This window comes from Gadus macrocephalus, chromosome 21, assembly GCF_031168955.1.
Source record: "Gadus macrocephalus chromosome 21, ASM3116895v1".
Taxonomy (NCBI): domain Eukaryota; kingdom Metazoa; phylum Chordata; class Actinopteri; order Gadiformes; family Gadidae; genus Gadus; species Gadus macrocephalus.
The window spans coordinates 17471961-17489114 of record NC_082402.1 but is presented as its reverse complement, the minus strand read 5'-3'; the positions used below and the strand labels follow the sequence as shown (position 1 = coordinate 17489114).

The 17154-nt window shown below is 44.0% G+C and overlaps 1 protein-coding gene across 5 annotated transcripts in view; it reads right to left on the bottom strand.

Moving 5' to 3' along the window:
- Window positions 1-17154, bottom strand: part of tbc1d32 (TBC1 domain family, member 32) — a 91532-nt gene that overhangs the window by 55998 nt on the left and 18380 nt on the right. For 3 of the 5 annotated variants that reach the window (XM_060042092.1, XM_060042088.1, XM_060042089.1), the window contains exons 12-24: window positions 16849-16981; window positions 14694-14831; window positions 13914-14003; window positions 12498-12640; window positions 11475-11602; window positions 10074-10350; window positions 9529-9638; window positions 6950-7100; window positions 6546-6633; window positions 6164-6282; window positions 3717-3836; window positions 2819-2907; window positions 40-162 (exon numbers count right to left, since the gene is read on the bottom strand). In XM_060042092.1, coding sequence (XP_059898075.1) covers window positions 40-162; window positions 2819-2907; window positions 3717-3836; window positions 6164-6282; window positions 6546-6633; window positions 6950-7100; window positions 9529-9638; window positions 10074-10350; window positions 11475-11602; window positions 12498-12640; window positions 13914-14003; window positions 14694-14831; window positions 16849-16981 — 1709 coding nt within the window. The remainder of the gene's footprint in view (window positions 1-39; window positions 163-2818; window positions 2908-3716; window positions 3837-6163; window positions 6283-6545; window positions 6634-6949; window positions 7101-9528; window positions 9639-10073; window positions 10351-11474; window positions 11603-12497; window positions 12641-13913; window positions 14004-14693; window positions 14832-16848; window positions 16982-17154) is intronic. The other 2 variants (XM_060042091.1, XM_060042090.1) reach the window with 2 other exon arrangements.

Below are 17154 nucleotides of genomic sequence, written 5' to 3'. Positions count from 1 at the left end.
ACACGAGGCGCAGCTGGGACGTGGTGTGTGTGCCTGTACCCCTGAGCTCCGGCCGGTTCGGTGACGTTCTCCTTCTGGCGGAGCAGGAGCATGCTGCAGAGGGCATACTGGCTCTCCAACAGCAGGAACGAGTCCAGGTCACAGCACAGCACGCACAGCAGTCTGGAACACACGCAGGAGAGAAACACGCAGCTGACACCACACACACTAGGTCTGAGACCCAGAGTGGGGTGCCATGTTATCAAGGAGCAGGTGGGGTTGGTAGGGTTAAGGCGTTTGCTCAAGGGTCCCGACAGGGCGGCTGCGGACACGAGCCCAACCGTCGTTTGAATTAATTTAGAATAACAGAATTTCCTGGGCTGGGAATCTCCAATTGCATGTTTGTTTTGTATTACTAGTATAAACCAAAGCAGTATCGGCAGAACCCCTGGTCTGAAACACTCTTTTAGTGGCAATAACAAGTCATCCCATGTAGCTTTAAAACCTAGAGCATTCAATGTGTAAAACAACACCACATAATAATGTGAACCATAACAACTAATCCCCCAGGCAAGGAACACAGGGGGATGAGCACATATTGAGGCCTTTTTTTTCCTTTTACACAAATCATACTTCTTTAGCCTCTATTTCAAAAATAGAAATGATATAGTACAAACTAAAAAGCAGGAAAGAACAGAATGACATGGCATTTAAAAAAGGATTAATCATCCTTTTTTCACTGCCCTTTAGAACAGTGAATATGAAAGACCAACAGTGAAGTAGCGGCTGCAGTCCTGCTCAATCCGCTGCTCAAGCCTCCCTGACGTGCTGAGCTTCCTACAGACACCTGAGTGATGGATGTCTCCGCTCACTCCCTCAGACGCCCACGCAGCGAGCGGGAGTGAGGGCCTGCCAGGCTCAGCTCAACTGAGTACAAAACACACAACACACTCAGTGGGCCGCTGCTACACTCCAGGTAGCCATTTTGCTTTTGATGTGTGCAGGATCAAATGTCCTTCCTTTCACGCCTTGTGTTGTTGAAGAACAAAGGCCGTCGTTTCGTGAATGGTCCATCTTTTACTAAGCATGCCGACGGTCGCTATCAGCCGTCTGTAGGACTGTCTGCATCCCTTCACATGCCCCCTCGGAGCCAGCTGAGTTAACACTAGTTAACTGAGGGAGGAACGCAAGGTCATTGCAATCATATCCATCCATCTGATGGCCTGCTGTTAATCCCTAGAGAAGTAAAGCTGGGATGAGATCTTACAAAAAACTCAACTTAAAAAGCTACACATATCTAAATATCTAAACGCAGTGGGTCATCTGATTCTTCTGTCTCTTTAAAGTCCCGTGGTAAGTTGTAGCACGGTGTTTGATGTGGCTCTGTGCTGGTGGAACCCAAACCATTAAGCGTGCACGCACACACACACACACACACACACACACACACACACACACACACACACTGTGCCAGCTGTGGTGCTCAGTGTCTCTCACCAGGTAAAAACAAGCAGTCCAATTAGCTGGGACAGCACTGCAGGCTGTGTGCTGATAAACAGCGCCATGCGTAGAGGATTATCGGACCCTCAACACGCTGTGGGCTTTGAAACAACAACAAGATAACTCTCCAGGGGAAGGGGGGGGGGACTATTCAACTTTTTGTCTGACGGCATTACTTTGTTCTTTGTAATCCTGGGGAAAAAATTACCTGCATGTTCTCCACAGCATGTAACAGAGTTCTGCTCAGTCAAATAAGAAATAAGATATAAGCCATATGTAAATTATACAATATAATCTACTTCAACCTCATAAAATGCCTTTATGTTAGTAGGGTATTTATTGTGTCTAATTACTTTGGAGCAGAGATTCTTGGACAATGAGGTCATTGAATTGACTTCGGTAATTCCAGTATCACCCTAAACAGAAATCTTCAATACTGTTTCATTTTATAATAATATATAATTTCCGTAATAATAATTTAAGTATATAGATTTCTCAGCTCAGGCAGGAGCATCAGAGTGACCAACAGCAGGCTGAATATTACTGAGTAGCAGGAGATGCTTGAAGCCTTGCATTGCCCGGAAGCATCTATTAAATAGCAAACATTAATAAACATTGACTGCAGTGGATCTGAATACGGACGGCACCACAGCAGCAGGAGTGATGATGTCTATGCAGAACATACACCTCTCAGCAGGATCAGCGATTGCAGGGGCATCTATAATTCAGTGTTTGACTCCTAGAAGACCTCACTGCTGAGGGCGCTGTAAGTCTCACTAATATGTTGGTATGGAATATGCCTGCATCTTCCCAAAATGATTCACAAACATTCAATCCTATCTAACCTAGAAGCAAGTCAAAATATGTCCCTCTACTGGAGGCTACAGAGGCTGGTTGCTTGTTATATGTAGCATTTATTTACCTTTAATTTGTGTACACTACAAAAATGTGATCTCCTGGATCCGAACTGGGTTACCTATAGTTAAATAACTTCAAGTTTTGATAGTTAAGACACATGACGGCACTGGCATCAAACTGCTTATTGCGTCCAATTACATTGCTCAATTGTTAAGTGTAACTCATAGCATGGGGATTGTCCGTAGGATTTGTTTTGAAAAGATTGCTAAGCGCTCTCAAAGCAAAACTCTAGTCTAGCCAACGTTCACTCACGTTCACTCACCCATTCACTTTATGATGAGGATGAGCCCACCTCCTGAATGGCTGTGTCCTGCCAAACTCCGATAGGATGCATACGCCTTACGAAAGACGACTAAAAAATAACATCTGACTTCCATTAATACTGCCTTTAATCCACAAAGAGGAAAATCTCCAATCTCACCTCAAGCCAAACGTGTGTGACTGCTCGTAGTTAAACAGGGAGTTGATCTTTGCATCTGAATCCACTGCAATCAGCCTGTCCATCAAATCCTAGATGGAGAGTCAGAGATAGAGACAGAGACAGAGACAGAGAGAAAGAGAGACAGAGAGAGACAGACAGACAGACAGACAGACAGACAGACAGACAGACAGACAGACAGACAGACAGACAGACAGACAGACAGACAGACAGACAGAGAGACAGAGAGACAGAGAGACAAAGAGAGAGTTAGAGAGAGAGAGAGTTAGAGAGAGAGAGAGAGAGAAATGGAAAAATAGAGAGCCAGAGAGAAAGACAGAGCGAGAAAGAATAAGAGTATGTGAGCTGATTCGTAATGGTTGAGGTGAGGAATGCATACTGTGAACAGAATCATAATAAGGGGAGAAATGATTAAAGTGATGCGCTTGTTGTCCCCTGCCTGGTTTAGCACTGTGTTGTTGTTCAGAGCATTCCCAGAGCGACATACAGACACAAGGCCTCTGCTGCCCACCAGGAGCAGCTCCAGGTAATACACCATACATTTGTTCAGAGAAGTCCCAGAGCGACATACAGACACTAGTCCTCTGCTGCCCCCTAGAGGCAGCTCCAGAATCATCTGCTCAGCTGCACAGACACACACATATGCCCATACACACACAACACACACAAATACAAATACACGTGTACACATACGCAGGCACGCACACACTGACACACACATTCATGTAATTTAATCATGACATGTATTCCATGTTTAAGTCATGTGTACTATGATATATGATAAAGAATATGCAAGATGTTTGCATTTGATTTCCTGGTAATTTCCCTCAGTTAAGGGTTCATCTGTTGTGGTAATCTGAGCACTGGAGGTTGGACTCACGGCGATGGTGCTTGGCACCTCCCTCAGGGGGTAGGCCTCCCTCTGGGGTAGAGGCTGGCCCCGCAGCAGAGCCCAAACCGAGGCCCCGGAGGACAGCAGGTTGACCAGCGCCAGGAACGACTGGGGAGGAACAGCCAATGGGCCGTCTATTACTGTTTCATCGTTCCATCACCATGGTTATTGTTAGGATTGATTTTCATTCTGCAGACGATATTCGCTGCCTGGTCACATGGATTTCCACAATGAGACTGTGCGTGCTTGATGACCTAGCTCCTGGGTTGTTCTGGGTACAGCTGGCACTCTATTCTACTGTGTTCAGATCCTACCTACAAAATAGGAACTACTTTGTTTCCATTGGCGACTTTGTATCAGAATCAACCAACGTGATGTGTGGAGTCCCACAAGGTTCGATCTTAGGACCCTCTTTATTCAACATCTACATGCTCCCACTAGGGCAAATCATGCATAATAACAATATTGACCATCATTGCTATGCTGATGACATGCAAATCTATGTATCGCTATCACCAAATGACTATCGGCCCATAGATCTGCTGTGCCAGTGCATTGAGCAAGTGAAAGACTGGATGTGCCGAAATTTCCTTCGGCTAAATGAGGATAAAACAGAGATAATTGTATTTGGTGCTAAAACGGAAAGGCTTAAAGTAACCCAACACCTTCACTCTCTGTCCCTGAAAACCTCAATCAAAGCCAGAAATCTAGGGGTTATCATGGATTCTGATTTACATTTCGAAAGTCACATCAAATCAGTTACAAAATCTGCATATTATCACCTTAAAAATGTAGCAAGACTTAGAGGGCTCATGTCCACCGAAGACTTACAAAAACTTGTACATGCCTTTATCACTAGTAAGCTTGATTACTGCAATGGTCTCCTTACAGGTCTCCCAAAACAAACTCTAAGGAAGCTTCAGCTTGTTCAGAATGCTGCTGCTAGAGTTTTAACAAAGACCAAAAAATTTGAACATATTACACCAATTCTTAAATCGTTACATTGGCTTCCTGTAGGTCAGAGAATTGATTTTAAAATCATGTTGCTAACCTATAAATCCCTACATGGTTTAGGCCCAAAATATTTAACTGATATGCTTCCACTACATAAGCCTTCTAAGATCTTCTGAGACCAATCTGTTAATTATCCCCAGAGTAAACACGAAACATGGGAAAGCAGGATTTAGTTACAATGCAACAAATAGCTGGAATAAACTCCCTGAGGATTTAAGACTTGCCCCAACTCTGAGCACCTTTAAAACAAGATTGAAGACTTTTATGTTTGCTTTAGCTTTCTGCTAAATCTTAAATACTTTACCTTTATTTTACTAAAATGCCTTTTTAACTTTCCCTTTATTTTCTATTTTTTACCAGAAAAATACATGATCTGATACCAGAGAGAAAGGTTGTATAAGGGTTAGAGTCCTGAGTTTGTTTGTCCTTTTGGTCTGGGCTAGAGTCCTAGAAGCTGGGTTAGAGTCCTAGAATTTGTTGAATAAGGCCTTTGGTCTGGGCTAGAGTCCTAGAAGCTGGGTTAGAGTCCTAGAATAAGAATAAGGCCTTTGGTCTGGGCTAGAGTCCTGAGTATAAGGGTTAGAGTCCTGAGTTTGTTTGTATAAAGGTTAGAGTCCTGAGTTTGTATAAGGGTTAGAGTCCTGAGTTTGTGTCCAAGTTCTGTCTGGGTTAGAGTCCTAGAATCTGGATTGGAGTTCCAGAGAAAGGACCAAGTTCCTTTAGGTCGGGTTGTAGTCCCGACTTGGGTTCCAGAGTGACTGTTGATCTGATCTTAAATACATTGCACTTTCAATTTTACTTACTAAAAAGCCTTTTTAACTTTCAATTTAATTTTCTCTTAAATACATTGCACTTTCTATTTTACTAATTTCTTGCATATGTTTTCTTTCACTTATCTATTATTTTATTTTATTGTATGACAATGTTTATATGTGAAGCACTTTGAGTCTGCCTTGTGTATGAAAAGTGCTATATAAATAAAGTTGCCTTGCCTTGCCTTGCCTTCCTCCAGCTCCCCTTACCTTAAGGCAGCTCCACTCTGTTGCGTTCCTCCAGCTCCCCTTACCTTAAGGCAGCTCTACTCTATTGCGTTCCTCCCTTACCTTAAGGCAGCTCCACTCTATTGCGTTCCTCCCTTACCTTAAGGCAGCTCCACTCTATTGCGTTCCTCCCTTACCTTAAGGCAGCTCCACTCTATTGCGTTCCTCCCTTACCTTAAGGCAGCTCCACTCTATTGTGTTCCTCCCTTACCTTAAGGCAGCTCCACTCTATTGCGTTCCTGTACCTTGAGGCAGCTCATCTCTATTGTGTTCCTGTACCTTGAGGCAGCTCATCTCTATTGTGTTCCTGTACCTTGAGGCAGCTCATCTCTATTGTGTTCCTGTACCTTGAGGAAGCTCTACTCTATTGCGTTCCTGTACCTTGAGGCAGCTCCTGTCGATGGGATCCATGGGAGTGGACTTGGGATGGACCACACGAAGGTCCTCCCTCCCACACTCCAGCACTGACCACAGCTTGACCACCAGCTCCTGGACATAGCCTGACCACGAAAACGGCACCAGGTGAGGATTGGCTGACAACAACACGCTAGACTTGTCCTAAGGCAACATCTTAATAGACTTGCATTCCAAGATCAGTCATAATATTGTTTTTGAAAAAATACAGTATTCACTCACTCAGTGAGTGAGTGAGTGAGTGAGTGAGTGAGTGAGTGAGTGAGTGAGTGAGTGAGTGAGTGAGTGAGTGTGTGAGTGAGTGAGTGAGTGAGTGAGTGAGTGAGTGAGTGAGTGAGTGAGTGAGGACCTGAGTTCAGAAGGGCCATCACACCAGGAGCTGTAGCTGCTACCTGGGTCACCATCACCCCGTAGCCAAACTTCTCACAGCGGCTCACCTGTTATGCATACACACGCACACACACGGACACGCACAATCACACAAAGACAATACACAATATTTTTATCTATACATATACAGTATACAGTATATATATATATTTTATACATATTTAATTCTGGTTTTGTTTCTATTTATTTATTGTATACTATCATAACCTTACAGCTGTTGTTACTATTATAATAGTTTTCTCCCCTTGGGGTATGTCTTTGGAAGACTGATGAATGTTTTGTTGTGTTTTTTTGGAGCAGCATGGATGCCGTCCACACAGGCTGCTGTCTGAACAGCCCCATCCTGATCAAGGCCCCAGGCACCTGGAGCTTCTTGATGAAGCGTGAGTACATGTAGGCCACGCAGTGGTCCAGCGCCCCGGTGCTTTGGAGCAGCAGCAGGCCTTTGGGCGTGGCAGCGAAGTGCAGTAGACTGTCCTGCAGGGTCTCCTCCCAGATAAGGCTCGGACCCGCTCTGAAAAACAACAACACCGCAGTCCGAAGGTCTAGATCTGCATACGACAACCATGTTCAGACTTCACCCTGGCGTGATGGAATGTGTTTTCACCTGTTTTGTACAGCCTGTATTAAGGGGCAGCTCGCCTTCAGGGCTACACATACGCCCAGGTCAATGATCAACCCATGGAGGCAGGGGGACAGGAACATAAAGCCACTGTCTGAGGGTTTACCCGTCAGGGGCATTTTGGAAAGATGAGTTGATATTTTGGTCGCCAGGCCCTGAAGGACCTTCCTTTGCTCCAGACAGACATCTTGTTGTAGGACTTGTACATGCGTCCTGGCACTTAATGTACACATTTATTGTATTTCTTACATCCTGGCACTTAATGTACACACCTATTGTATGTCGTACTTAGTTGTGTAGATGGGTTAACCTAGCGATTGCAGTGTTTCCCCTAGGATGGAGTTGCAGCAGCGGAGGTGAAATGTTTTTATTTCCGCTCTTACATTTCTTTTGTGCTCGCAAAGCGCACCCTACCGGGAGGTTTCTATTTGTCTGCTGGTAACAGAAGGGTGTACATACAGTACATTTGTGCACAGTAATAAGCAGGGGAGATATGGAGCGACTGAACATATTACAATCTTTAGAACAAGTATAATCTTTAAAACAATTATTTACCTTTAATTAATAAAAATTATATTATATCAACAACCACCCTATACAGTAAAATCACATAACACAAATACTGCAACAATTGAAAAGGTCTGTGCCGCAAACCAATGCATCTTCCCACACCCTCCCCTCTCCCCATCACAAAGGTTGTAGTAGGACCATAAAGAGGTCATGCCTCTATTGAACAAGTTTTGGGTCTCTAGAGTCAATAGCGGCGACGCTACTGTGTATGTCAAAAATGTATGTTGACATTTTTGATGAAAAGAAATTCCTTAAAAAGAAGTAGAGATATATTTTTCAAACCTAAAGGTTGCAGTAAGACCACAAAGAGGCCATGCCTCTATGTATCAAGTTTTGGGACTCTAGTCAATAATGGCGACGCTACTGAAATTGTTGCTAAATAAGAAATCCTCAAAAATAATAAGAGATATATTTTTCAAAACTTAAGGTTGTAGTAGGACCATAAAGAGGCCATACCTCTATGGAACAGGTTTTGGGATTCAATAATGGCAACGCTATTGAAATGTTACCATTGTAGTCGTTTTCAGTTATGCACTTTGCAGACGTTACATAAGCTTGCGGCTGAAAGCCGACAGCTCATAGAAGCCAATGCAATTCACCGTTCGCTAAAGACAGCTCGTTTGGATGAAAACAATTTTGTAGCTGGTTCTCTAGGTTACTACACTCAATTGTGTAGCAACGATGTTTCACTGATGATCTATTGAACCGCAAACTCAGAATCTGCCAATTTATTTCCAACTTTATGGAAGTTGCTTTACTCACAGTTGTGTTAATTGACCTGGATATGAAGTGTGCGTAGCGCAAAATAACATTTGTTTCTAAAGAGAATACGGAGCTCTCCTCTCCGTTTATAAGCTTTACTCAGGTGTGTGAATTGACCTTGATATGAAGCGTCCGTAGCGCAAAATAACATAACATTCGTTTTTTAAAAAGTTAAGAAGGCGCTCTCCTCTCCTCTCCGTTTATATGCTTTACTCACAAGTGTGTGAATTGACCTGCATATAAAGCGCATATCCAGCGTCGGTAGCTCACGGAATGCTATATTATTTTGCATACGCAAAATAATATAACATTCGTAATTTAAAGAGAAAGGTGAAGCTCTACCCTTGTTAAAAAAAAGAAATTTAGCAGCGCCGGTCATATTTCACCGCCGCTGCTAGGGGCATATAGGGGAAACACTGGATGGTTCGTGCTTGGACTTTGTGTCTATTTAGTTACCATGCAACAAATAGGTGGAATAAACTCCCTGAGGATTTAAGACCTGCCCCCACTCTGACCTCTTTTAAAACGGGATTGAAGACTCATTGCACTTTCAATTTCTAACTTTGCCTTTATTTCCTCTTACTTTTTTATTTTATAACTTAATTTTATTGAGCACTTTCTACAATGCATTTTCTTTACTTTGCCTTTGTTTCCTTATCATTTTATTATTTTATTTCATGACAATGTTTCTACGTGAAGCACTTTGAGTCTGCCTCGGGTATGAAAAGTGCTATATAATAAATTTGGCTTGCCTTGCCTATGAACATCCTTACTGTACCGACCGCAATATATTATTCCTCTTTCTTCTGACAAATGTGCTTATTGTAAGTCGCTTTGGATAAAAGCGTTTGCTAAAGGCCCTGAACGTATCTGTAAATGTAAATGTGTCTAGAATAGAGCTCCATCTAGTCTTCCCACATTACTCTTTGGTTTTAACGTTCACCAAAGTGTTTCATATGTAGGCCTTTAGAGTGTGTTCCTATCTCACATGGTCTCCAGGGAGCAGGTAGAGGAACTGTGCCCAGGGACGGGGGTGGAGGCTGGGGTGGAGGCTGGGGTGGAGGCTGGGGTGGAGGCGGAGGTGGACACGGCGTTAGCCTGGAACAAGAGGAAAAGAAACAGTCCGGGCAGTAGTATGAAGATGGAATAGAAAGGAGCGTATTTCATACTTTTTACATGCTGTATATCATCAGAAATATTCAAAACAGCATACTAGCCTGTACTATTAACTGCAGCATTACAAAAAACAGGGAATTTGTGAAGACAAGTTCAGATTAACGTTTGAAAATAAAATGAAGGTTCTGATACCGTAAACAATTGGCCATATTTAATTTGAACTACCCAGTATAGGTAGTCTATACACTTTATGGAAATAAACATGCATGTAAGTAATACAAAATAATCTTCATGGTCGTTTTTTGAACTGGATTTAGGGCTTTGAATAAGTTCCCAGTCTTAACATTTGCCCTGACTTAGCTGGAAGTGTCTACTCAACGGCCCTAGCAGTAGGAGGGTGTAGCTGGGGAAACTCACTGAGGGTGTCCTGTTCTTTGATACTGGTATTGTGCTGGTGTTGCTGCATTGTGTGAATAAAAGCACCCTTGGTACCTCCTTCAAAGCAGCAGCTATGCAGCTGTGCAGGCCATAAGGCCGGAGAACTTGCAGGCCCTCGCAGGTGTTGTACATCTGCCTGCAGGCGAAGAGGAAGGCCCCGCAAACAGCAGGCGACATCTCCCATCGGCCCAGAGAAGGCAGGTCCTTGTCCAATAACCGCTGAGTGAACTGTACAATTACATGGCTAGCAGAGAGGCTGGGAGAGGGAGGGAGGGAGGGAGGGAGGGAGGGAGGGAGGGAGGGAGGGACGGACGGACGGACGGACGGACGGACGGACAGACAGACAGACAGACAGACAGACAGACAGACAGACAGACAGACAGACAGACAGACAGACAGACAGACAGACAGACAGACAGACAGACAGACAGACAGACAGACAGACAGACAGAACAAAGTGAAGAAATAAAGACAGGAAGACAGGAAGACACATTTTAAATATCACTACACAATTTATTTTTAGGTCATTTTTATGTATTTTTGCTGTTTTACCAGGAATGGAAGGTATGCAGAAAGGTAGTTGTAGTATTATCAAGTACACATAATACTATACATATATATATAGTATATATGGTACTTTATATACAGGTCTGTATATATATATATATATACAGACTTATACAAAAGTCATCTCAAAACACATCTCTTCAACATCACTTACAACACCTGACAAAAAATGTCCACCCTCTCTCTTTCTCACTGTCCTATCTTTCTCTGTATTGTTGTTTTTGGAGTATTTGTATGCATGTATGTACTGTACTGTTCATTTGTATCCTTTTTGTTTTGTGTTTTTTGTAAAGCGTCTTTGGGTACCGAGAAAAGCGCTATATAAAACCTATGTATTATTATTATTATTATGTATACACAACTTCAATAGGATACTTCATCCTGGTTTTGAGACTCTTGCTTTGCATTATTAGATATTCCATTGATGGTGTATCAATCTAAGACCCTATCATAACACCTTGTTACTGAAGACACTTCATATCACCTTGTTACTAAAGACCCTATCATATCACCTTGTTACTAAAGACCCTATCATAACATCTTGTTACTAAAGACCCTATCATATCAGCTTGTTACTAAAGACCCTATCATATCACCTTGTTACTAAAGACCCTATCATAACACCTTGTTACTAAAGACCCTATCATATCACCTTGTTACTAAAGACCCTATCATATCACCTTGTTACTAAAGACCCTATCATATCACCTTGTTACTAAAGACCCTATCATATCACCTTGTTACTGAAACAACGGTTATGATTTGTTGTCAATTATTTGTCATTCCACCAAGACCAAGGCCACACACACTAACCCTTTACTGCTGCTTAGGTCCAGACTCTTGTCATTCAGGAAGAGGGCGAGGCCTCTGTCGGTGCTGGCGATGCGTGCCAACACATCTGCTATGTGAGTTAAGGTCCCAGCAGGAGACTTTAATTTGGCCTGAGAATCACAAAACATACCTTCACCATGGGAGCAGATCGGCCAGGGCTAATGAATGACGGTTTGGAAGGTGTGTCTGGATGTGTTTTTGTGTGTGGGTGTCTGTGTGATCTGACTAGACACAAAAATAATCAAGCTCATAAGATTAGAGGTCACAGTTTCTCAAGAAAGATTAATGGCTCACTGAGCTCTGTGAGTCAGGTGACCTCGCGGTGGACCTCAGCCCTCCCTGCCCAACACTAAATGACCCATCTACTCCCATGTTGCGCCATGGCGGACACAGGTCAACCCAACCAACGCCTTTCATTTTGCGAACGCACTCACATCTGTGCTTGGATAATGAGATCTAAACAGTAATACAACAAGTTGGGCATTGCTAGGTGGGTAGACATTATGATGCTACTTCATGGGTTGTCATATACTGTCATTGGCAATCAGAAGGACATTACCGCTAGGTTGCTGGTAGGTTATTGCGGGCATTCGCCACACAAAAATAACTTGTTCCACAAAAACAGAATTCTGAATGTAATCTCAGAATTCTGATTTAACGTCAGAACTCTTTTTATTGTGACTTTAAAGCCAGAAATCTGAGATTAAAGTCTGAACTCCAAAAATAATCACACATATGTAATTTTTTTAGTTCTGAGTTTAAAATCAGAATTCTGAGATTAAAGTCAGATTTCTGACTCTAATCTCAGAATTCTGACTCTAATCTCAGAATTCTGAGATTAAAATCAGAAATAAATCCCATGCGGCCCTACTCCTCTTTCGTAAATAACTGTGCTGTGGTATTCTGTACTACTTGCATCCACTATTCCACATGCTTGCTACACACCCTTTCAGAGCATGTGTGTGTGCGCACGCGGGCGCGTGCGTGCGTGTGTGTGTTTGCTACCTGCTCCCCGTTGAGTAGGCGTATGAGGGGTGCCAGCAGCGTCTCTATCACAGGGCTCTGGTAGATGCACTCGGCGGCGCTCTCTGTCTGCTCACACAGCATCCACAGCAACTCCGTCACCAGGCTCCTGGGGGCCAGGGACACTGGACAACACAGCAGGTTAGGGGCTCCTGGGGGCCAGGGACACTGGACAACACAGCAGGTTAGGGGCTCCTGGGGGCCAGGGACACTGGACTACACAGCAGGTTAGGGGCTCCTGGGGGCCAGGGACACTTGACGAAACAGCAGGTTAGTGGCTCCTGGGGGCCAGGGACACTGGACAACACAGCAGGTTAGGGGCTCCTGGGGGCCAGGGACACTGGACGACACAGCAGGTTAGGGGCTCCAGATCACTCCTTGCTATTTAAAAAAAAGCTGGAAGTGCTGAATGCTAAATGCCCTGAATGTAAATGTAAATGTAGGAAGTCAAAGTTGTGACTGCTTACATATTTTTGAGATCCTAATGAGAACCTGTTTAAATATGATGTCAATATGGACCAGAAAAAAGGTATATTCAACAGGAATAACCGAAGCAGCACATTAATGTGGAAACGTGTTAGTTGTCAACTTGTCACGTAAGTGTACCAGAGTTATGTTAAAAGAAACACACACAGACACACCCAGCCACCTCCTCTTGGGTTCACCCTTGGGGTGCTGTGACGCGGACCAAGAAACTTCTCCCACTTGCACAACAATATGACACATGATTATTGTGGAAGGTCAAGATTAATTAACACTTTACGGTACATTGCATCACATGACTCAAGCAAGAAGTGGGACACTATGGATCACTGGGATGGGCTGAGCCTTGATTCCAAGGGAATGACGTCAGGCAATAAAGCAAAGGCTGGCCGCCAAGGGGAGGAGGTAAAGTCTGAAGGAGAACAGGGTCCACGTGTTCTCTGCCTGGGCCTCCAGATAACACTACAGTACCTTCACTGTCCTTTAGGGGAATACGCTAGGAGCACCAGTACAGGGGTGATCAAGATACCAGAGCATGGGTTGATCAAGATACCAGAGCATGGGGTGATCAAGATACCAGAGCATGGGTTGATCAAGATACGAGAGCATGGGGTGATCAAGATACCAGAGCATGGGGTGATCAAGATACCAGAACAGGGGTGATCAAGATACCAGAACAGGAGTGATCAAGATACCAGAGCAGGGTTGCTCAAGGTGCCAGAGCATAGGGTGATTCTGGTATAAGGGTTTTGAGTGTGTGAGTGTGTGAGTGAGTGAGTGAGTGAGTGAGTGAGTGAGTGAGTGAGTGAGTGAGTGAGTGAGTGAGTGAGTGAGTGAGTGAGTGAGTGAGTGAGTGAGTGAGTGAGTGAGTGAGTGTGGGAATTTGTCTGGTTGTGTGAGTATCTCATGGCCCACCTGTGTGCGAGGGGTCCGTGCGGGGGGGCTGGGGGTGCTGGTACATGATGTTGATCAGTGTGACCACCAGGTCCGTCAGACTGAAGAGATCTGCAGGACCCCAGCGGGGACAATAAGAGCCCAGATTAGTACGTTTACCAAGTGTGGGACTGAGCGCAGCCTGAAAAGAACAGTCTGTTTGGTCCGAGGGCAAGGCAGGGGAAACAACTGTACCATGCTTTGTCACAGCCCAAGTTATCAGCCCTTGCACTACACAGTCGCCGCAGAGACCGAGGAGATAACATGGGAATGGTCAGGGTAGAGTGGATATGGAGGAGGAAAAAGGAGAAAATAATAGTGGCGGGATGGACTGTGGGAGAACAGAGAACAAAGCAATCTACCGAACCTCGGGAATACACATGAGGCGCACTTCATTAACATGATTAGTGGACATACAATCTGAATGAGATAAAAAGGTGAAATAACAGGGCAATATAGAGGCATGCCGAAAGATCTTTTTGAACATAATGTTACACAGATTTTTTTTGTCAGGATTAAACATTTTACCGTGTGTTGGGACAACAAAAAGGTTGTGAAATATTTTGTTTCACAAACACATTTTTATGTTAACTAATACTTTTCACAAAGAAGCCAAAATGACAAGGGACATGAGAAGGAAGGAAAGGTGTGTCTATGTACTTTGTAGGCGTGTTGACGTCTGTTTTTGCGCCATGTAGATAAAAGTTATTGCTGATGTGGTCAGTAGATTTTGTGCTTAGGCAGATCATTACACAAACGTACCTTTGTGTTTCCTTATTTTGATAGGGAAGAGCTTTCTGCCATTGGTGTAAATCAGGACTTTTCCCAGAACACAGAGTGAATGGACAAAGAAGGCATATTCCAGCTCACTCCTGGTGTAGATGCTCCACTGAGAAGAGCCTGCAGCAGACCAGAGATAGGGAAAGCACCGTGAAACATTGCAGCGCAACAGCATCAGCATCCTTCCCATAATAATATCTATAGGCTGTACTTACACATACAGTGGCCACAATGGGGATGGGGATCATTAATATTTATTGATATCGATACCATTTTCGATACTCCTTAAAGATCTGAGTCTTTATTGATACCACTAACGATACTTTTCTATTAATTGGTGGAAATACGACGCGTTTTTAGTGATGAGGAAAATATTTAATATTTAATTGTATTTTAAAATTAAATATGTAATTATTAATACATATTGACATTAGTAGTTATAATTATATATACTAAAATGATTAGAGCACTATACAACTGTGTTAGTAATACAGAAACATGAGCAATACAGTATTCCTCATGTTTCTCACCAAAAACTAAATTGACCGTTTCTCTACGTTACAACAGTCGTTTTACTGAGCCAACCTATACGCATCATAACGCAGCAAATCTGAAACTTTATTTACTTTTTAAGATAACTAGCTTGTATGCTGCCGATTACAACACCGATTTCACAATTGGATTACTATTTTTAACTGACGGGACTAGTGACAATGTCTGTGTGTGCGATTACCGCTCGTACTTTGAGTGGATGATTAAGACGGACCCGTCTGTGGTGGGTGGGGGTATATTAACATGTGACTGCATACAAATGTGTCCTCCACAGACATGGTGACTAATGTATGATAGTAAGCATTATTGGCCCTTAACACTAATATTCAGAAAAAACACTGCCTCAAAAGGCTATTGCTTAAGCAACACCAGTAGAGGCATATACTTTTCCCTGAACTTTTAAACGTTGCAAATGTGCAAAAACATAATTATATATATTTATGTGGCATTCAGTCCAATAATTAATAAATATATGTGGCATTCAGTAGGCCAATGTTATGGCAAAGTGTGTAAAGTATGACCAACTGTTTCTCTCTGTTCAATATATATAACTTTATCAATCCCCTGTAGGACAAATTTGATAATGTTTGTCCATCTAAAACAATAATGTTAAAAAAAAAACTAAGTAAGTCAAACCGTTCAATCTGAAGGCTCTACTTAACCACTCCCCCTACTAACTTCCACCAATGCAAAGCGAACAGAACTGAGTAGAGGAGGGCGTAGTCTAACTAGAATGTGAACGACCCAGAGAAAAGCAACGCTAATTCCATGTGAACATGTATGAGGCTTTACCAAAATCCCGGACGATTTTGAAATGCCGCTACACAAATTTTTAAAAGTGTCCGAAAAGAGTGCATGCCCGGTAAGGGTCCGGAGGACGTCTGGTTACCCTACGTACGGAAAACCCATTCGATTCCTACCTGTTCCACGCGGCCCAAATTGGTGGGCGCTATCCTGGTAATTTCTCTGCATGAGAAATACGAAGTGTGGCGTGTGAGCGTGTGCATGGGTTGAATTGCATGTGTCTCACGCCGAATGCGTGAGACTTGAGAGCCCTGAAAAAGATTTTCGCCCTTTTCGCCCGTTCAGCCAGCCTCGCGAGCAAAGTTAACTGTCAGACAGATTTGGATGTATCTTACTGGATACAGTGAGCGCTGGGGGGGCTCCTACTGGATACAGTGACTACTGGGGGGCCTCTGGGGGGCTCTTACTGGATACAGTGAGCGCTGGGGGGGCTCTTACTGGATACAGTGAGCACTGGGCCGCTGGGGGGGCTCCTACTGGATACAGTGACTACTGGGGGGCCTCTGGGGGGCTCTTACTGGATACAGTGAGCACTGGGCCGCTGGGGGGGCTCCTACTGGATACAGTGACTACTGGGGGGCCTCTGGGGGGGCTCTTACTGGATACAGTGAGCACTGGGCCGCTGGGGGGGCTCCTACTGGATACAGTGAGCACTGGGCCGCTGGGGGGGCTCCTACTGAATACAGTGACTACTGGGGGGCCGCTGGGGGGGCTCCTACTGGATACAGTGAGCACTGGGGGGGCTCTTACTGGATAAAGTGAGCACTGGGGGGGCTCTTACTGGATAAAGTGAGCACTGGGCCGCTGGGGGGGCTCTTACTGGTCTGTGGCTCCGCAGAGGAGCCGCTGGTCTGCGGGGATCTGTGCTCACAGTCTGAGAGGTGTTGCAGACACTGCTGGACGGCTGCAACAATCTGAAAGACACAACATCATATAGCAGAGCCACAAGCCATGATGGCCAAAGGCCCGCCAGTAAAGACACAACATCATATAGCAGAGCCACAAGCCATGATGGCCAAAGGCCCAGCAGTAATGAGCAGAGAGGATGTTATGGAGGTACATTTCACTCTAAAGTATTGGAAGAGTT